The 20,425-nt window shown below is 33.0% G+C and overlaps 5 protein-coding genes and 1 pseudogene across 6 annotated transcripts in view; 5 read left to right on the forward strand and 1 right to left on the reverse strand.

Moving 5' to 3' along the window:
* Positions 2,517 to 3,350, forward strand: LOC104756671 (MLP-like protein 31). The gene is made up of 2 exons (XM_010479295.2): positions 2,517 to 2,774; positions 2,852 to 3,350. The coding sequence occupies exons 1-2, from the start codon at positions 2,567 to 2,569 to the stop codon at positions 3,127 to 3,129; spliced, it is 486 nt and encodes a 161-aa protein (XP_010477597.1). The 5' UTR covers positions 2,517 to 2,566; the 3' UTR covers positions 3,130 to 3,350.
* On the forward strand, positions 6,600 to 7,512 carry LOC104756672 (MLP-like protein 34). Its single transcript, XM_010479296.1, has 2 exons — positions 6,600 to 6,929; positions 7,032 to 7,512. The coding sequence occupies exons 1-2, from the start codon at positions 6,755 to 6,757 to the stop codon at positions 7,301 to 7,303; spliced, it is 447 nt and encodes a 148-aa protein (XP_010477598.1). The 5' UTR covers positions 6,600 to 6,754; the 3' UTR covers positions 7,304 to 7,512.
* LOC104756674 (MLP-like protein 31) lies at positions 10,871 to 11,812 on the forward strand. The gene is made up of 2 exons (XM_010479297.1): positions 10,871 to 11,210; positions 11,300 to 11,812. The coding sequence occupies exons 1-2, from the start codon at positions 11,003 to 11,005 to the stop codon at positions 11,569 to 11,571; spliced, it is 480 nt and encodes a 159-aa protein (XP_010477599.1). The 5' UTR covers positions 10,871 to 11,002; the 3' UTR covers positions 11,572 to 11,812.
* On the forward strand, positions 13,552 to 14,392 carry LOC104756675 (MLP-like protein 31). Its single transcript, XM_010479298.2, has 2 exons — positions 13,552 to 13,813; positions 13,942 to 14,392. The coding sequence occupies exons 1-2, from the start codon at positions 13,606 to 13,608 to the stop codon at positions 14,217 to 14,219; spliced, it is 486 nt and encodes a 161-aa protein (XP_010477600.1). The 5' UTR covers positions 13,552 to 13,605; the 3' UTR covers positions 14,220 to 14,392.
* LOC104756676 lies at positions 15,698 to 19,633 on the forward strand (annotated as a pseudogene).
* LOC104756678 (protein C2-DOMAIN ABA-RELATED 8) overlaps positions 19,722 to 20,425 on the reverse strand; it is a 1,485-nt gene continuing 781 nt past the window's right edge. Inside the window, exons 3-4 of one of the 2 annotated variants that reach the window (XM_010479300.2) lie at positions 20,336 to 20,415; positions 19,722 to 20,171 (exon numbers count right to left, since the gene is read on the reverse strand). In XM_010479300.2, coding sequence (XP_010477602.1) covers positions 19,893 to 20,171; positions 20,336 to 20,415 — 359 coding nt within the window. In that variant the 3' untranslated portion in view covers positions 19,722 to 19,892. The remainder of the gene's footprint in view (positions 20,172 to 20,335; positions 20,416 to 20,425) is intronic. The other variant, XM_010479301.1, reaches the window with a different exon arrangement.

Below are 20,425 nucleotides of genomic sequence, written 5' to 3' on the forward strand. Positions count from 1 at the left end.
ATTATGTTTTAAATGGATTTGCATGGATTTGAAAGTGTAAAATAGAAGGATTCAAATTCAAGGATAAAACATGTTATTTCAAAATCCATGTGTTTTGATTTTAAGAATTTATAATTCCATATTGATTTAGAAATCACCTCTCCAATAACAGCCCCTAATTTACTCTCATTTTTGTAACTTTCCTAATTTTTATAGTAATGCAATGAATGATTAATAATAGTATTTAGAAATATTACATATATATGAAAATATATTAATATGTAATGATTGCAAATCCATAACTCCCGCAAAGTTTACGTGACTCCTATAACAATGAAATGCTCCCTCTGTTTTAATTTAGTTGTAATTTTAGGTTTTCAGTGAAAATATTTGGTGAATATTCCAGTTTTCTCTCTGCTGTTTTAAAGTTTTGACCAATGAAATATTTATAAAATATATTAATAAAGGGTAAAACAGACAATTTAATAATTATTTTTTAATTTGTGTGAGAAAACCTTAAACGACAAGTAAAAAACTGGAGAAAGTATAAATTTTCCATATGTTCTTAACTACAATTTCTCTTATAAATAGAATGATAGACATTTTACTAACCCTCATATCTCAAATCTTACATAATATTTTTATTTAATTTATGTTGTCTTAACTAAAAATCTCCAAAGTTACAAAAAGACGACACAACTATAGGTATTGGCTTTCTTTTGTCTGGCTTAGAGCTGCCTATCTGGGGCCTAAGAGCAATGCCCTGTTTGTTATCACCTCTTCATGCAGAACTAGAGCCTTTATGCTGGGCCATGGAAAGTGCTTTCTCTCTGGGATATGTTGTGGTTCATTTTGTGACAGATTGTTAAGGGATTTGAACTGTCATAGATGAGTTAAAAGACTGGCCAGCGTTTGCTTCGGAATTAGATTATTTACAGTCTTAATTTTCTATGTTTTCTATTGAATGTATACCTAAATTGATCAATGCCCGTAGCGACCGTCTTGCAAAAACGGCTCGAGCACAAGGATCTTTCTTTTCCTATGTAAGTCCGCAAGTTCCGGAATGGTCAGCTCACGAGGCTATTCTATTTGAACCGGCTTCATAAGATATGGTGTTTTTAAGGTAAAAAAATATATTTATGTTGATGATCAAGAAAAAATTACAAAAAAAATATCTAAAAACAGTGTAAACTAAATCCGTGCGTAGCACGGAGTGACTACTAGTATAATAATATATTTTATCCTATAAAGCACAAGTCACTGCACCAATATAATTTTGACATGTCAGCAAAAACATACTATTATTTTTTAAAATGTTAATAAAACAAAATTTTAAGTGATCGTGGTAAAAAATAAAGAAAAAATAATATAGGAACAAAATTTTAAGTGATCGTGAATTTTGAGTGGAAAGAAAGAAAAAAGTGATATTATGTATACAGTAACTGTAAATCAAGTTAACATGAAAAATAATTGGTTTTCAAAAGTGAGATCGTGGTAAAAAATTTTTATATACAAAAAACTGCAAAATAATTGTGGCAGAAACAAAATTTTAAAAAATTTGAGCGAGAAATAGCACATTATGCAACCCTAAAATAAATACAGTTCCTAAACCCCCTACAACCCTAAAATCTCTCCCACTTTCCCCACGATCTTCTCCATGTCTATATGCAACTGTTTCTTTGTACAATCGAGCGTCTATTTATACGTTTTCATCTTCTTTGTGATTTGTTTATTACATTTTTAAAAACCTCACCCTGGGCTCTATTATTATCTTTTCTACAAGCATTCCATCATGTTTGATATATAGTTATATACCATTCTTCTTTCGATGTTGTTTTTTGGTCCACTTTCATTTTCAAATAAAAATGAGATCAGTCTCCTTCAACTTCGAGATCAATTATGGTTGAAGATGATAAAGAGAAGAGAGAGATTGCTGACCGCAATAATGAAGCATGAACAAGGGTAATTCCATTTTTCAAATTTCAACAAAAACTTTGCATATTAATTTTAAGGTGTAGAATTTGTAAATATACAGAGATTTACATATCCGATCCATTCATTTTTGTATTTATTGTTCAACATCGTTTGACTTTCAATAACTGCAATTTTCTTTGTCAGCTATTGATAATTTATGTTGAATATATTTTTGGTATATATTTAAGTTTTACTTTTTCCAATTCATTTGTGTTCTTTTAACTCTTTACTATCAACTTTTGACAACTATTTTGATTTTAGTAACCAGTAATTCAAAAAAAGAAAAGTTATACATATAAAATTAAGGTAATTAGTTTTGTCCCGTACGTAGTACGGACTTAATACTAGTAATTATATAACATGCATCAAAAACCAAACGTACGTAAACGATGAAAAGAAAAACAGTTAGGTATAATAATTCAACATTTTCCAAAAAACATTGGCATATTTTGAAACAATTAAACTCATGAGGGAATAAAGTAAATAATACTCCAATATTCTTGCCTAGTCACAAATTGCTCATCCTTAGTTTCGTCTATAAAAGTGGCTATGAATTTCCAAAGAGACTCACTCATTAAAACTTAGCCAGAGCAGCAACACATCCGTATAAAAAATGGCACAAGCTACGCGTCAGTCTTCTCTGGAAGGGAAGGTTGAGGCAGATGTTTCGATCAAAGCTTCGGCAAAGAAGTTCCACCAAATGCTCGCTGGAAGACCTCAGGATCTTGCGAAAGCCACTCCTGATAGAGTCAAGGGATGTACTTGTCGTGAGGGAGAGTTTGGCAAAGTTGGCAGTGTCATTGTTTGGAACTATGTTCTTGGTAAACACAAACATTTATATATAGCTCTCAAAACAACACAATAGTTTGATTGGTTAACCTTTCGTTTTGGGGTGCAGATGGACAACCAATGGTGGCGAAGGAGAGGATCGAAGCAGTGGATGAGGAGAAGAATCTGTTAGTGCTCAGGGTAATAGATGGAGATATGATGAAAGAGTTCAAGAGCTTCTTGATCACTATCCAGGCAATCCCAAATATAAGAGGACCTGGAAGTGTGGTTAGCTGTCACTTCAAATATGAGAGGATTGAAGAGAAGGTGGCTCATCCAGAGAATCTGCTCGCGTTGTTTGTCAAGACATGCAAAGACATGGACGAACTTCTTTTGTCCGAACTCTAGAGAACTTGTCAGATATCCATCGCTATCTATCTATCTATCTATATATGTTTGTGGGTGTATTGTAAGATGTCTCAATAATGTGATCTCTCTATGAAGAGATATAATCTGCAGGTATTGCAGAGTTTCTGTTACGTGCGTACGTTTGAAGTTGTAAGTAGTTGAAAACTGTAATCTTCGTGTGTTGCTATAAGTTTCGCCTATATATACATGTTATGTTTTAAGAAAAAGAAAAAAGCCGTCAAACTTTGGGTTTATATTAGAGATAACTTGAGGAGCTATCTTGCGAATCAAGTATTGTGCACTACTAAACGTGAAACCCGTAGATTTCGATATATTGTATCATATTTAGTATTTACCTTATGTGTTTAGGATACTTTACATTATGTTAGTGTTAATATTATGTTAAATCGTTTTTTTTTTTTGCAAACTCAATGAACTATCTGTTCTATAATATTTTGACATCGACTAAGAGCCATTTCGATTCTTGGGGCACAAACGTTTTTAACCTCCGCGTTAGTGTTCTTGTGATCAGAATGATGTGAAGTCGTTGAAGATGGTGAATCGATTCCCACAACTATAGACGTACTACAAGAATCATATAGTTGTTATCAACTAGAAGGCCTTAATTCCTTCTCTTGCCTAGGGGACCATTAGAGCATCTCCATCAATGTTCATTAGCAAAGTTGCTTAACAATTAAATTATTATAAACTACTTGCTCGCCTTGCTTGTTCTGTTCTGATTACAAAGCAAAAAAAACATTTATAAACTTACCGTTAATAATTGGTTATCCATGTTTCGCCAGACAGAAATTGTCTACAAGTCAACACCTAAAAATTTGTATTGCTCAATACTCCACGACCAGAATTGTACCTGCGTCTTGATTGAGACTAATGAATACATGTTATAACCAACGAAGCATATAACGTTTTGAACAAATTCAACATAAACGCTAACTAGAAGCAAACACTGAAACACGCATAGCTATTACAGGAAATGATAACATAGAAAACATACAAAACTATAAACAGAGTTCCAGCAGAGGGAGATCGAACCTGGAGGAATGGTCGTAAAAACTCGAGAAGAAATGTTGGAAGTAGGAAATGTACATAAAGAGAGAGAGAGAGGGAGAGAAGGAAGCGAGTTGAAGCAGAGAGAATCAGAGTGAGAGAGATGCGAATGACTCACTCACGAATCTTCTGTTTATGTCTTTTTATAAATCAATTTTAATTGCTCAAATCCACTGTTTCATGTTTGTTATTGTGTTGTGTCTTGTTATAAATCAATCAAATCCACTGGATTTAAGAGTTTGTTTGTTTGTGTTCGTGTTCCAACCTATGGTTCACGTTTCTTTATGTATTTAAGAGTTTGTTTGTTTGTGTTCGTGTTCCAACCTATGGTTCACGTTTCTTTATGTATTTAAGAGTTTGTTTGTTTGTGTTCGTGTTCCAACCTGAAGTTTGTGTTGTTTGGTTCTGCTCTTGTTAGTGTTGTTTGACCTAATGAATCAGACTCTGTGTCACTTTCTTTTGTTCTGCTCTTGTTTGTGTTGTTAGGTTCTTATCTTATTAACTGTTGTTTGGTTTTGTTTGTGTTGTTTGGTTCTGCTCTTGTTAGTGTTTTTTTGGTTCTGCTCTTGTTTGTGTTGTTAGGTTCTGTTCTTATTAACTGTTGTTTGGTTTTGTTTGTGTTGTTTGGTTCTGCTCTTGTTAGTGTTGTTTGGTTCTGCTCTTGTTAGTATTGTTTGGTTCTGTTCTTGTTTTGTTTTTCTCATGTGTGGTTTGCTTCTCATTGGCAGGTTAACGTTAAGACTTAAGATTTTCAACCCTTGAACCTTATGATATCACGAGAATCTGTTAGCTTTTCATCTCGTGAACCTTCTGATACTCATCATCTCATTTTTGCAGTCTTGATGTTTCAATTTAGTTCCATCTGTGATGATTAATCTGATATTCATCTCTGCTTGATCCTTGCTAATTTGAAGAAAGTGTTTATGGAGAAAGAGTCTGATCTCAAGATGAAGCTTCACAGTCTACACTTCAGAGACCTATCATAGCCAAATATACCTTGACCTATCATAGCCAGATATACACTTCAGAGATCTATCATAGCCAGATATACACTTCAGAGACCTATCAAATCTTGGTCAAGAGAATCAATTCATTGTGGCGCCAGTAGGTAATGATGACGACTAACAATTCCTAGTTTGTTTATGCCAGTCTATTAAAGTATTCACTAACCTGCATAAACTTGATAATCGAACAGAGAAACAAGATGCTGATGATGGAGAGGTCGATGAAGGTCGATGAAAGTATTCACTAACCTAATGAAAGCAGATATGCACCATTCTTAGAACAAGAGATGATGATGGTGAAAGACCTTTGAGCTCTGTTCCAGTTGTTGTGGATGCCAATAGAATCAAAGAGATTCAACAGGCTTTTGTTTTTAATGTAATATATTTGCTTTTTTAACACATTTCTAATAAAAAAAATTAGACACCCAAAGAAGATTAACGAGAGGACAAAAATTTTAAACAAGAGTGTGAAAAAATTAATATTATTTTTAATATTATTAAAATATAGAGATACTCATTTGAGGTTGTGCAATGACCATGCTCTTACTTCCAAGGCATATTCTCATTATCATCAACAATATTCTAGTTATAGTTACCTGGTCCGGTTTTCCCGGGTCAGATTTCAGTTTGATCCGAACTATCTCGCGTTATGCATAGGCATGTCAATTAGGACCAAAGTCCACGGGCTGGCCCGACCCGGTCATGAAAAACACCGGGCTCGGGCTTAAATATATATGTCTAGAAAAAATCAGGCGTTTCGGACTCAGTCCGTTTGGGCTATAGGGTTTTTCTGCCTTAGCCCGAAAAGCCTTTTAACAAATATATTTGTACATTTTTGTTTGATTGCAATATCTGATTAACAATTTATTGTAAATAAAGTTTTAAATTCTAATCATAGTTTTCATATATACTTAATAACCATACTTAATACTTTAAAATTTTTATTAATAATATTTTATATGAATTATATATTGATTTATTTGGTTAAAGTATCGAAATTTTATTTAGTTTTAAACCTTTTCTATTAAATTAAGTTGGTTGTAGTGAATATAGATAAGTTATTAAATTTTTGATTGATTTGATTTATAGTAACACTGTTTTTAAGACTTATAAGCTTGAATTTTTGATCGGTAAGATAAGCCCGAAAAAGCTCAAAAAGCCCTGTAGCTCTGTTAGGACCAAGCTCTGACTTTGAAATATAGGTTTGGAAATATTTTGGACCGGGCCAAACCGAACTTAAATATATGCGAGCTTTACGAGTTTCAGGTCAGGCCGGGCCGGGCCAGCCCGATTGACACCCCTAGTTATGCATGCTTACAAATATGGGGCAAGCCCAACGTATAATGAATGTATTGTTTCCGTCAAAAATCAAAGACCACGTGTCTTATCAAGAAAACTAATGCACGTAACTAATAAGAAGTCGTCGAAGAAGCCACCTTTCTTTTTTTCTTTTGGTTATTTTATTTTAGTTCGATACGGTAAAAGATAAGTCATAACTCATAGACTCATAACCCCAGCTTGGCAGATCTGATTAATCAAAGAACCGTCGAGTCATGGTGGGTGTTGAGACTCTTGAACTGGAGATCCAAGTGAACATGACGGCCGATAGATTCTTCAAGACTTTCAAAAAGAAAGAAGGAAATTTCACGGACAAGACAGAGGCTGTTTCTGTTCTTCGTGACGATACCACTTCCAATTCCTCTATTCAGATCTGGAACTTCATTGTAGGTATGTAATATAAAACTCATTGACTTTTTCGGATTCTTTATTTCCCTAGTAACGTTCTTAAAATTCATTCCATCGATTTTTACATTTGGAATATTATCATAGATGGTAAGATGGAGCAGATAAAAGAGAAGATAGAGGTAGATGAAGAGAACAAGTCAGTTTCTTTTTTAGCTCTTGAAGGAGACGTGTTGAAGCAATACAATAGCTATAGGATAAGACTTGACGTTGTTCCTAAAAATGATCGAGTTTGTATTGCCAAGTGGAAATGGGAATACGAGAAGCTAAACGATGACGTTCCTCCTCCCACCAGATACACTGCGTTCGTTGCAGAATACACACGCGACCTCGAGACTAGGTTGTTGTCTGAATCGTGAACATATCATCAATGTCTCCGAGTTGATTTCCTTGTTAAGTAAACCAAATCTTGTTAAGAAATAATAAAATAAAAATATAGTACACAATAAGAGTTCCCCTGTTTTGGTCAATCGTGAGACTTGCTCACAGTTCGTCAAAATTGTACTATCTTTTTTTTTTGTAGTTATTATTTTGTTTTATAAAGCTACATCCGTTGTTTTAATATACATCCACAAGCTTGCAAATTACAACGGCTAGAAATAATTTCCATAAATATGATAACATAAAACATTTTGCATTAACAAACAAACGATAATTAAAATATTCCCTCCAAAATATTTCGGTTTTTGCTATGAAATCTTCTTGATACGATTTATATGCAAATTAAACAAAGAAACCCACATTTGTTGATTTGAATAATATAGAAACTCTTCGTTACTCAGCATTGCCATACCCAACCGATTATTGGTATAATTTCCTAAGATAATAAAAACAACTATGACGAGTATATGCAACATAATCTATATTTTCTACAACGGTTATTCATAAAATCGATTGAATACTTTTAACCTCCAGCAGCTAATTACTACACTTAAATACTCTTATCCATGGCACCTTACTTATTTTTATTCAAAAAATTATATTTTATTCCTTAATTGTAGTATTTTAAACGATTCTATACTTTCTCAGCAACATTTCTCCCATTCACTCAATAAAATCTCTGATCAGTTTTAAACCCTCTATAAATACGGATGCATTCCAACTCTATTCATCATCAAATAATACCAAATCAACTTTCTTAAGTATATGTTTTTTTCCTAGGTTTTACTAATACTTGCTAATTTTATTGAAAACTCATAAAATCATAAACACTTTATCTTCACCCTCATTTAAGAGTAAAGAAGAAGATATTGTTGCGACATCTAATCATTCGTCCACAAGCAAATGAAGTAAAGCAATTATGTACAAGAACAATAACGTACTAAGAATGAGAAGAAGATTAAAGAAGTGAAGACTAAGGAGGAAACGAAGAAGGGTTGATCTTCTCCTACTATATTGACAATATCTTTGGTTTGTATGGTTGGTTATACTATTTTCCTCTCTTTGTTTTCCTCTCTATTGCATTGGTATTTTAATTTAGGTAGCATTGTTATACATATGTACAGTTTTAAGTTTAACACCAAATTATTTTGTATTTCATAGGTTCATGGATTTGACATGATGAGCATTCTATGAAATCAATATGTAATTGTATAAATTTATTAAAAAAGAAGTTATACAAAAAAATTGTCATGTGGTGTGATACGGGTCAATCCCTAGGTTTTAAAATAATTTATTATATAATATTTATCTATTTGTATAGGAATTATCTATGTATTTACATCACATATTATTTGTTCTAAAAAATCCAACTAAAATTATATAATCTAAATAATAATGAAACATACTTCAACTAAAATTATAGAATCTAAATATTAATCCAACACAAAAAATACAATCCAATTAAAATTACAGAATCTAAATATTAGTCAAAAATAACTAAAACAAACACCACAAATACAATACACATTTTTTTTTAACATTATTTAAAACATAATTTCGTAGTATACCGCAGGTTAAAATCTAGTTTTTTCTTATATAATATTACATCTATATATACTTATGTGCATTGTTGATGATGAATCAATTATATGGAGTTTATATTCCTCAATCTAAAACTAAGTTCCATAGAGTTTATATTCCTCAAGCTAAAACTAAGTTCCATCGAATTTCAAAAAGAGAAAATTGACAAGAAAAAAGTGATTCCCTTTAACATTTCTCAGTTTAGAATTTATTTAACATTATTCCTCTCTTTTTTTGTTCACCCCTCAATTAAGGTTCTTCTTATTCTCCCTGTGGTCTTCGTTCAGGACCATCCATCTATAGGGGTTTCCGATCCTTGTTCTTAAATGTTTTCATTTTCGCCATAATATTTACATACCTTTTTTTCTGATATAAGATATTTACATACTTTCTATTAATATATAATGCAAAAATTTCCACGTAACTTCTTTTTTTGTCATTTTATATATTTTTTTTCTACTTATCTTATTAATGACAAAAAAAGTTACGTGAAATTTTTTGCATTATATATAAAATGATAAAAAAGTTACGTGGAAATTTTATATATTAATGAAATACACCATATGTTGTTCCCATCCCAATAAAGATTTCTAAAACTTTTCTTATTTCATTAATCTATTATGTCTTATTCATCTCTTTGTGTTGTTTAATTCAATATACGTGAGTAGTCTCATTATTGGGGTTAGGGTTCTAATTAAGAGATTCAATGAATTGATATTATGATTGTTATTTGGAGTTATTAATTAATTCTTAGGTTCTTTGATCCACATGTTTTTAATGCTAGAATAGGACCGATCACCTTGTTCAAGATTCTAGGTTTTTCTACGCATCAAAAGTGTTTGATAGAATGTCTGAACAAATGTGAATTAAACAATGTATGTCTACCCTACAAAAATTGATGTTAGAACGCATTTTGAACTTAATGAATTTGTTTGGTAATGCGAATTTGGCTAAAAGGTTGCAAATGAAAGTTTAGCAAACTAATAGTCAAGTTTAGTGATTAATGCCTTGAAAGAGGGTTAGTCTAATTTCATGTTCATGTTTTAGAACGGTTCATAGCTATTGAATTCTTTATTTCATTTTCTCATTAGTCATTGATCTCTGAAATACCTTATGACTCAATGTTTTAATCTTATAAAGTTAATCGTTTATTTTTTTTGCATTTTTATTTATAAACCTGAAACCAAACAAACTATATTTTGTTCACTTTACCTTTTTACGACTCTCGCAAATCTTTAGTTTACTATTGGTTTTTGTAGATTCGATCATGTATATACTACTTTATGATGAAAATGTGTTGGGTAATTATTCGAGTAATCAGGTAAATGGAGTGGTCAATAGTAACAGCCTATAACATTTTTGAAACACGCCATTTTGGTGGAGATACATATCATTGAATCGATTCCCGTAACTAACTACATGAATTCTATAATCTCAGCTAGTTAGTCTGATTCCTTCCCATCCGTAAGGGACCATGCATATATATTCCAACATTTCGCAACTCTGTTGTTTTAGAATGACTCGTGCAACTTAATTTTAGTTATAGTTTTTGAATGTGTGGGCAGATTGACATAATATGCCAATAGAAAGTCGACAAACCAGTCTTAATTACTAAAGTGAACCATCAAACCCGACCGAAAACGACGTAAATGTAAACATAATTGTGTTTGTGTACATGTTTACTAGTTACATTATTACTTCCTACTGTTTAAATTAAACTATTAATATTTTTCATCTTATTAATATACAAAATTTAAATTGTACAACCAAATTTTTTTTCCTGTTGGCATTTTACTATGATTTTTCAATTATATTTAAAAAACCCACTAAAGTATCTAACATTTTTCAAATATATATATTTGACATTGGTATTTATCATGAAACAATTAAAACTCAGGGAATAAAAAATAGGTTAAAAAAACATAAGAAAAAATTATGTTTTTTTTTTAATAACTTTAAGTCATAATACTCCAATATTCTTGCCTAGCTAGTTACAAATTGCTCATCCTTTCCTCTATAAAAGCGGGTACCAAATAGACTCACTCACTCTTATTAAATCCTAGAGAAGCAACACCGACGTATACTTATAAATACAAATGGCACAAGCTACACGTCAGTCTTCTCTGGAAGGGGAGCTTGAGGTAGATGTGGAGATCAAAGCTTCGGCAAAGAAGTACCACCAATTGCTCGCTGGAAAACCACATGATCTTGCAAAATCCAGTCCTGAAAACATCCAGGGATGTACTTTGCGTGAGGGAGAGTTTGGCAAAGTTGGCAGTGTCATTTTCTGGAACTATGTTATTGGTAAACACAAAATTTTATTTAAATATATATAGACATAGTTCTGAAACAACATAAACGATTTGGCTGGTTAATCCTTCCTTTGGGTGCAGATGGGCAGCCAAAGGTGGCGAAGGAAAGGCTCGAGGCAGTGGATCAGGAGAAGAATCTGTTAGTGTTCAGGGTCATAGATGGAGATATGATGAAAGAGTTCAAGAGCTTCTTGATTACTCTCCAGGCAACCCCAAAGCTAAGAGGATCTGGAAGTGTGGTTACGTGTCACTTCAAATATGAGAGGAATGATGAGAAGGTTGCTCACCCGGAGAAACTGCTCGCGTTGATTGCCAAGGCATCCAAAGACATGGACAAATTGCTTTTGTCCTAAGTCTAGAGAACTTGTCAGATATTCATACATCTATCTATCTATCTATGTTTGTGGGTGTATTTTAAGATGTCTCAATAATGTGCTCTCTCTATGAAGAGATCTAGTCTGCAAGTATTGCAGAGTTTGTGTTATGTATACGTTTGAAGTTGTAATTACTTCCAAACTGTACTATGTGGGGCTATAAGTTTCACCTATATGCATGTTATGTTTTAAGAAAATTAAGAAAAAAAGCGTCAGACTTTTTATAAGTAAAATAACTAAAGTTCGGTACGTTATTTATCCATCTCAAATAATTTGTTACAAAGGATATTTACTAAAGTTCAACACTACACTGTCAATTTTTTCCAGTCAATATGTTTCGATTCTTGAAAAAAGGTTTGTTTTTTTTTTCTTTTCCTAGTTCTTGTTTTTTTCAAGTAGACATGGGAATACGAGAAAATAAACGACGACGTTCCTCCTCCTACTAGATACATTGCATTCGTAGCAGAATACACAACTATATATTTATTGGATAATATGATAGAATTTTTCAAATACATGACTATATATATTTGGATAATTTTGTATATAGTTTATTCTTTCTATAATATTACATCTACATCTAGCTATGTGTATGGTGATGAATCAATTATGTAAACGTTTATATTCCTCAAGCTAAAACTAAGTTCCATGAGTTCCATCGAATTTCCCAAAAGAGAAAATTGACATTATTCCTCTCGTCTTTTTGTTCCGCGCATGTGAGGTCTTCGTTCAGGACCATAGGCTTTTGGATTTCCTTGTTCTGAAATGTAATCACTTTCGCCATAATATTTACATACTTTCTATTAGTATATTTAACATGCAAAACTTTCATCGTAAGTTTTTTATCATGTTATATATACTGCTTCCACTTATATTATTAATTGGAAGTATTCATACAGAGTTATTAGATACACATACACCACATGTGTTGTTCCCAATATCGATAAATAGTATTGGTGTGATATGGGAATAGGATAGGAGAAGTTTTTTAACTTTCAGATTCTACATGCACGGCCTGAAGAGAAAACGTTTCATTTGTCTGATTTATAATGTCGATTCTATAAACGGGTGTATATATTCTTGTCTTTGGTAGATGAAATTAATAGCAGCCTATAACAATCTTGAAACACGCCATGGTGGAGACACATCACACATCATTGAATCGATTCCCACAACGACCTACATGAATTCTATAGTTTTTTTTTGGCTATAATTGTTAATATCATTATAGAATGCTAAAAACTATAGGTGTTATTAGCTACTTGGTCTTATTCTTTCTCATCCGTAAGGGACCATATATATATTCCAACATTCCGCAACTCTGTCTTGTTAGAATGACTCCTGCAACTTGAATTTTATTAATAGCTAGTGTTTAAACTAATGGTGTGGGCAGATTGACTGCGGTCTTAATTACCAGGTGAACCATCAAACCCGACGGAAACGACGTACCATGTGCTAATTCTTTTTAAAAATCTAGACATAATTGTGTGTGTTTACTAATTACAATACTCTAACTTTTTTTTTTTACAATACTCCCATATTAAAATTAAACGATTGATATTACAATTTTGTTACTAGAATTTTGACCAGAACAAAATGTAAGCATAAACATGCATCAAAAGATTTGAATAAATATAATAATATAACATGTAAGCATAAAATATATGTTGGAAAAAATCACTAGGTGCTGACTGAGCGTAAATATAACAATATCGCATAAACATGCATCAAAAACCAAACGAACGAACGTAATACAAGAAAAGGAAAAACAATTAGGTATATATATATATAGTTCAACATTTTCCAAAAGAACATTGGCATATTTTGAAACAATTAAAATTAAACTCAGGGAACAAAAATGGGTCACCACAAAATACTTTATGTAAATAATACTGCAGTATATATTCTTGCCTAGTCACAAATTGCTCATCCTTTTTTATATAAAAGTGGCTATGAATTTCCAAAGGCTCACTCATTAAAACCTAGAGAAGCAACACATTCGTATATAAAAAAATGGCACAAGCTACGCGTCAGTCTTCTCTCGAAGGGGAGCTTGAGGTAGATGTTGAGATCAAAGCTTCGGCAAAGAAGTTCCACCAAATGCTCGCTGGAACACCACAAGATCTTGCAAAAGCAACTCCTGACAACATCCAGGGATGTGCTGTGCGTGAGGGAGAGTTTGGCAAAGTTGGCAGTATCATTTTCTGGAACTATGCTATTGGTAAAGACAAAAGCTTATTGGCAAAAAAATTAGAGAAAAAAGACAAAATTTTATTTATATATACAAATAAAATTCTGAAACAACATATGCACAATATTTGATTGGTTAACCCTTCGTTTTCGGTGCAGATGGGCAGCCAAAGGTGGCGAAGGAGAGGATCGAGGCAGTGGATCAAGAGAAGAATCTGTTAGTGCTCAGGGTAATAGATGGAGATATGATTAAAGGATTCAAGAGATTGTTGATCACTGTCCAGGCAACCCCAAATATAAGAGGACATGGAAGTGTGGTTAAGTGTCACTTAGGCTATGAGAGGATTGACGAGAAGGTGGCTCATCCGGAGGATCTGCTCACACTGTTTGTCAAGGGAGCCAAAGACATTGACAAAATGCTTTTTTCCCAAGTCTAGAGAACTTGCCAGATATCCATCTATCTATCTATGTTTGTGGGTGTATTGTCTCAATAATGTGCTCTCTCTATGAAGAGATTTAGTCTGCAAGTTTTGCAGAGTTTGTGTTATGTACGTTTGAAGTTGTAATGAGTTGCAAACTATAACCACTGTTGCTATAAGTTTCACCTATATGCATGTTATGTTTTAAGAAAAAAAAAAGCGTCAAACTTTTTTCAAGTACAATATCTAAAAAGTTCGGTAATATCCATCTCACTTTAGGATGAAAAGATTGACGAGAAGGTAGCTCACCCGGTGAATCTGCTCATTGTGTAAACATATTATTGAATCGATTCGCACGACTATAGACTACAAGAATCTTATAGTTGTAATCAACTAGAAGGCCTTAATTCCTTTTATTGCCTAGGGGACCATTATAATTTTATAAATATTCCACGACTTTCCAACTCTCATGTTTAACAGTAATGCTTGCAAATTAAATTTGACGAATAGTTAACAATTAATCTAGGGTCAATTTTATAGCCACTTATTATCAAAGGCGTTGATATTTTTCCAACTCGAAAAACTAACTTATTTTCTCTAAACTTTTCGATGGAGAAACAAACGTACAGCACTGGTAAGTGATTAAATCACTTACTTGTTTTCTCTAAATCTTCCATGAGTCTATAGAGTCGTTCTTTATCCTAGGTTTCGTAAGAATTGTAACTAAGGGTAGGATTAGGAAACTAAGATATATTGAAGGGTCTATTTTAAATATTTGGTCATAGACCTATATATGCTCATCATATCCATCCTAATCTAGCTGAATTTTTCTCTCATGAGTAAACGATTGTTATATAATATAGGTATGTATAAATGTCTAATATCATATGTGACATATGAACGACCGATTCATTAGACTAATTAATTCTATATAGATAAATTAAATATTTGCTGATGACTGTTGTTAATTTAGTGAATAAGATCCATCAACTACTTCCATTTAATCATTCGATAAATTTATCATGGTGGTAGTAGTTGGATATTCAAACCTAATGTGCCACCAGATAACTAGCACTATTTTTTTTCTGTTAACTTAAACATACTGCGTGCCAAAAAACATTTCGGAAAGCACATCAAATATAGATGGTAGAGATTGTGTGTAATATATCTATAGTATTTTCGTCATTATTTAGTTAATTATATGCAAGACCTTCACAATACATATTACGCTGTCATTAAGTTAAATATTGTTTTATAATGGTCATTTCTCCTAATTACTCTAATAATATATACCAATATATACTTTTTTCGGCATGAATAAAAAGGTTTGTGAGTCATGAATGTTGATGTCATAGGAGGATAGGTGGGATAATAGAAAACTTATTCACTCAAGTGACAATTTAATCTACTGTGAAAAGTCAAATCTTCTCATTTGTCTTGTTTCAGCAGTTGTTCATGAGTCATGATCACCTTTGTCCATAAAAGGGGTCTACTATCTTCTAAGGGAGTCACTCACTATAATTGCAATTCTATAGACCAAAAGAAATAATGGAAGCCGTGAAGGGACCGCCAGAGATCTCTCTGTTCGGGGAGCTTGTGTTGGACGTTGAGATTAGAGCTCCAGCGGGGAAGTTCCACCATATGCTCGCCGGAAGGCCACACCATATGTCGAAAGCCACGCCTAACAATATCCAAGGATGTGATCTTCATGAGGGAGAGTGGGGTAAAGTTGGCACTATCGTCACTTGGAACTACGTTATTGGTAAACCTAATGTGATTAATACACAAAAAAATGTCGTTTTATATTTAAAATACAGAAATCTTCAATAAATTTATCTTTCAGAATACAATTTTTTTTTTTTTTTGAAACAATTTTTTAACTATTGAAATTTCTTAAGAGGCGACACTTAAATTGAAATAGTAGTTAAAAAAAAAAAATTGGTAAACATATGTTTCTGCTTAGATGGACAGCCAAAGATGGCCAAGGATAAGATCGAGGCAGTGGAGCCGGAGAAGAATTTGATCACGTTCAGAGTGATAGAAGGTGATCTAATGAATGAGTTCAAGAGTTTCAATCTCACGATCCAGGTGACTCCGAAGCAAGGAGGGCCTGGAAGTGTGGTTAACTGGCACGTGAAATACGAGAAGATTAACGAGAACGTTGCTCACCCGGAGAATATGCTCCCGTTCTTCGAATCAATGTCCAAAGAGATCGACGAGCATCTCTTATCCGAGGAGTAGAGGCTTTTTGTGTGCGTGTCTTGTTGTCTATCTCTAGGGTACAGAGGAAGAGAAGACACAACACCTTCTTCGAGCCAAAAACTTATATTCGAAGTTTATCTTTCTTCTTTCATAAGTTGTACCTTTCTTCTTTCATAAGTTGTACCTTTCTTCTCAGTACTTCTCCTTTAGTTACATATGTATAAAATATACCTTAAAGCAGTGCTGGATGGATCTAATAGAATATAGGGATGATGGATATGTATGTGACATATATACTACCAAAATTATGAATTTAATATGAGTTATATACTGAATAAACCACAAGCGATACACAAAACGTTACGTGTATTTTTTAAAAATAAACGTTACGTGACTAAGTGAAACATCACATTATTTATTAATTAGAAAAATTAAAACATCGTCAATATCTTCTTGGTGTTTTTCTTCTTGGGGTCTTTGTATATAACTGATAAGTAGTGATTTTTTTTTTGATAAGTAGTGATTTCGATATTAAAAGATTAGTATAGCTGTAGAACTTATGGATTAATTTTATCATTTTCGAATGAGCTATACGCCTATACCATGGTCCATGCTGAAAGAAAATATTAGTTCTATATGCTGAAATTTCTTTTATTTATAAAGTAATTTATGTGATTGTTTTTAAATGTTGTTGTAAATAAAACATTTTGAGATTTTGTTGCTAGTATAATCAAAAATCACGTTTAATCTGCGGAAGAGTAATTAATTTTTGAGATTTTGTTGCCTTGGCTAATTAAATATTCTGTAGAGATTTTTTTTTTTGGAATATCTCTTTTAAGAGGATGTGAAATTGAGATTTAATTAATTGTTACAATCCATATAACCTATCAAATAAATAAATAATTAATCTTATAACTCATATTATATAGTCTAAAAAAAAATTATGTACTTCCATTTTATTATATATGAGATGTTATGTTATGACATGATAACATATAAATAATACATTAAATAACACATCATTTAAACATATTGATCATTTATATATGCAACAAAAATCAATATCGGCGGAGAGTATATTTCGATCTTTTTGGAACCAAATTCCACCTTTTTGCAAATATTAAGACTCAGGTCTCAAATCGCAATGAATTGGTACTGCTATTTCTCAGGAAGGTATTACAAAAAAATTAAAGCCTAGCATGTCGTTGTTCAAAGGGTGGAAACTCAGCAATAACAATTAAGCATGCTAATTTTCAAAAAAAAAAAAAGATTGAAATAAATAAAGCATGTCATTTTCTATATATCAATTGCATCATCATAAATATCGTTATAAGGTAGTCGATATCATTCAAGTTTCAGAAAGTGAAAGTGTCCATATTTGTTGAGGTGAAACATAGTCCTTGTTGATTTGATATGTAGAACCATATTACATTTTAGGAAAAGTGGTCACATCGTGGAAGATTAGTTGGGCTAACAACAAATGGCTGCAATCATAAAACTTAAGGCTGATAAAGAAAAACAGCATGGATCGTACGTGTGTTTGATAAGTTTAATTAAGAGTATTCAATTCAGATAAAATAAACTGATCCGATCGAGAAACCAAATAGTTTTCATTCGTTTCAAACAGTTTTATTTATTATAGGGATACTCCTAAGAATCCTGAACCAAATCTGAACCAACTTGTATAGTAAATTTTGTTTTACATTGGTTACGAAAATTTGAAACTAAACACGAACAAAAAAAATTGGAAAATATCAAGCTGAAACTCGGATTGAATCCTTTAATTAAAAAGAATTTGAGATAATTGTAAAGAGTAGGCGAGTAACTTCTTAACGTCCACCGTCCACGTGAATCTTGAGCTGGTTGAGTTATTAATGAAACGTACGAGGACTCTATTATTAGGTTGAGATGTCATTAGTGATACGATGGGAGAGTGTGTCTACATCAGGGTGAGATGAAACTACTTAAATTTCTTGGGGGGAGTAAGAAGTAATTAATCACTCTGTAAATAAAAATATAACCACTCTCATTTCTCTTCCTCTCTATAAAATGAGCTACCAATTCTAGAGGGATTCATTCACCTTCTTAACACCATCTATAAGTGAACTAGAAAAGCAAAGCACGAGGAGAAAAAAATGGCTGAGCCAGCGACCATTCCAGAGACGAAGGCCGAGGTTAAGGTAGAGACTAAGCCTGAGACTGAGGCTGAGATAAAGGCAGTGACGACTAAGCCAGAGACTGAGGCTGAGACGGAGACAACTAAGCCAGAGAATGAGGCTGAGACTAAGGCAGCATCGATGATTGGAGAGCTTGAGATAGATATTGAGATAAAATCTACTGCGGAGCAGTTCCACCATATGTTTGTCAAAAGACCGCACCATGTTTCCAAAGCCACTGGCTTCATTGGGGGAGTTGAGCTGCACGAGGGAGAGTGGGACAAAGTTGGCAGTATAGTCTCGTGGAACTACATTCATGGTAATGTCAACTTTTTATACGTAAATATAATTCTTCAAAGAAGAAATTTTCATCTTAACGGTTAATCCACATAACACTCTTTTGGGTGTAGATGGAGTGCCAAAAGTAGCAAAGGATAGGATCGAAGCGGTGGATCCAGAGAAGAATCTGATAAAATTCAGGGTCTTAGAGGGAGATGTGATGAAGGACTACAAGACCTTCTTGTTAACAATCCAAGTAATACATATATTTATATTTTTTTATTCGATAGATTTCTCTTGTTGTCTATATTATCTAAGTAAATATTCTGAAATCTCTCAACAGGTAACACCAAAGCAAGCAGGACCTGGAAGTGTGGTTAAGTGGCACATGGAGTATGAGAGGATTGACGAGAAGGTGCCTCATCCTGAGACTTTGCTTCCATTCTTCGAAGCAATGTCCAAAGAGATCGATGAACACCTCTTGTCCACGGAGTAGATCGAGGAATTTCCTTCTGCTTGTTCAAATAAACAATTCAGAGTTACTATCACATATATGTTTTAAGTTATAATCAAGTTGCGATTTTGCAACATGGATATTGTGTGGGCTATGAGCTTCTCTTATAATATGTTGTGTGTATTAAACATATACTACTATCACATATATATGTTGCAATTTTGTAACATGAATGTTGTGTGGGCTATGAGCTTCTCTTATAATATGTTGTGTGTATTAAACATATTACTATCACATATATATGTTTAAAGTTATAATACTCAAGTTGCAATTTTGCAACATGCATGTTGTGTGGGCTATGAGCTTTCTCTTATAATATGTTGTGCGGCTTACCCTAGTTATTTAGATCAATGTCAAAAGAGTTCAAAGAACACCTCTTGTCTGAGGCAAAAATAGACTCTTACTTTATGTGTGAGCACATATGAAAGTTGTAACATTTTGAGTTAGGTATTAGTATATTGACATCCTCGCCACTGCCTTATTACAATAAAAAAACAATTCAAGAAACTTGCTCTTTACATGTCTCTTTCAAAGATCGCTTCAACAAGGAACATTAATCCACTCGATTTGAATATCAACCGCGCCGCTTTCTACATTTCTCAGCTTGAGAATCATATCTTGTACAATCTTTCCATTACTGATGATGATTCTGCTCTCTTCAGCCAAGCAGTTGTCTCCACTCGGATTCACTCTACGGATCTCGGTTCCATCAGAGACGTCTTGAACATCAGTTCCTTGAGCCTCAAAAAAAGGCTTGATGTCTATCTCCGCATCTCCCATCGTGTCATGCGAGGTGAACGTATCCTTATCATACACTTCCTACAAGGAAACATAACAGAAAACAATCAGAAACATAATCACTTCACCAAAACCTCAAATAAACAAAAGCAAAATACTCCTTCTTTAAGATCAAGAATCCTAACAACAAATTAACTAAATAAGCATATATATTTAATTTCAAGAAAATTAAGAACTAAACTCACGAGATTCACATGTTGATTAGGATCATTGATTCCAAGCGTCAATTCATCGTTCCACTCAGGGTTGCAGCTATTTTCCACACCACGAGTCTT

This window comes from Camelina sativa, chromosome 17, assembly GCF_000633955.1.
Source record: "Camelina sativa cultivar DH55 chromosome 17, Cs, whole genome shotgun sequence".
Lineage (NCBI taxonomy): Eukaryota > Viridiplantae > Streptophyta > Magnoliopsida > Brassicales > Brassicaceae > Camelina > Camelina sativa.

Coding starts and splice junctions, on each gene's coding strand:
- LOC104756671 (XM_010479295.2), top strand. CDS start 2,567: ATGGCACAAGCTACGCGTCAGTCTTCTCTGGAAGGGAAGGTTGAGGCA. Junction 2,775..2,851: donor TGTTTGGAACTATGTTCTTG/GTAAACACAAAC, acceptor TTTGGGGTGCAG/ATGGACAACCAATGGTGGCG.
- LOC104756672 (XM_010479296.1), top strand. CDS start 6,755: ATGGTGGGTGTTGAGACTCTTGAACTGGAGATCCAAGTGAACATGACG. Junction 6,930..7,031: donor GATCTGGAACTTCATTGTAG/GTATGTAATATA, acceptor ATATTATCATAG/ATGGTAAGATGGAGCAGATA.
- LOC104756674 (XM_010479297.1), top strand. CDS start 11,003: ATGGCACAAGCTACACGTCAGTCTTCTCTGGAAGGGGAGCTTGAGGTA. Junction 11,211..11,299: donor TTTCTGGAACTATGTTATTG/GTAAACACAAAA, acceptor CTTTGGGTGCAG/ATGGGCAGCCAAAGGTGGCG.
- LOC104756675 (XM_010479298.2), top strand. CDS start 13,606: ATGGCACAAGCTACGCGTCAGTCTTCTCTCGAAGGGGAGCTTGAGGTA. Junction 13,814..13,941: donor TTTCTGGAACTATGCTATTG/GTAAAGACAAAA, acceptor TTTTCGGTGCAG/ATGGGCAGCCAAAGGTGGCG.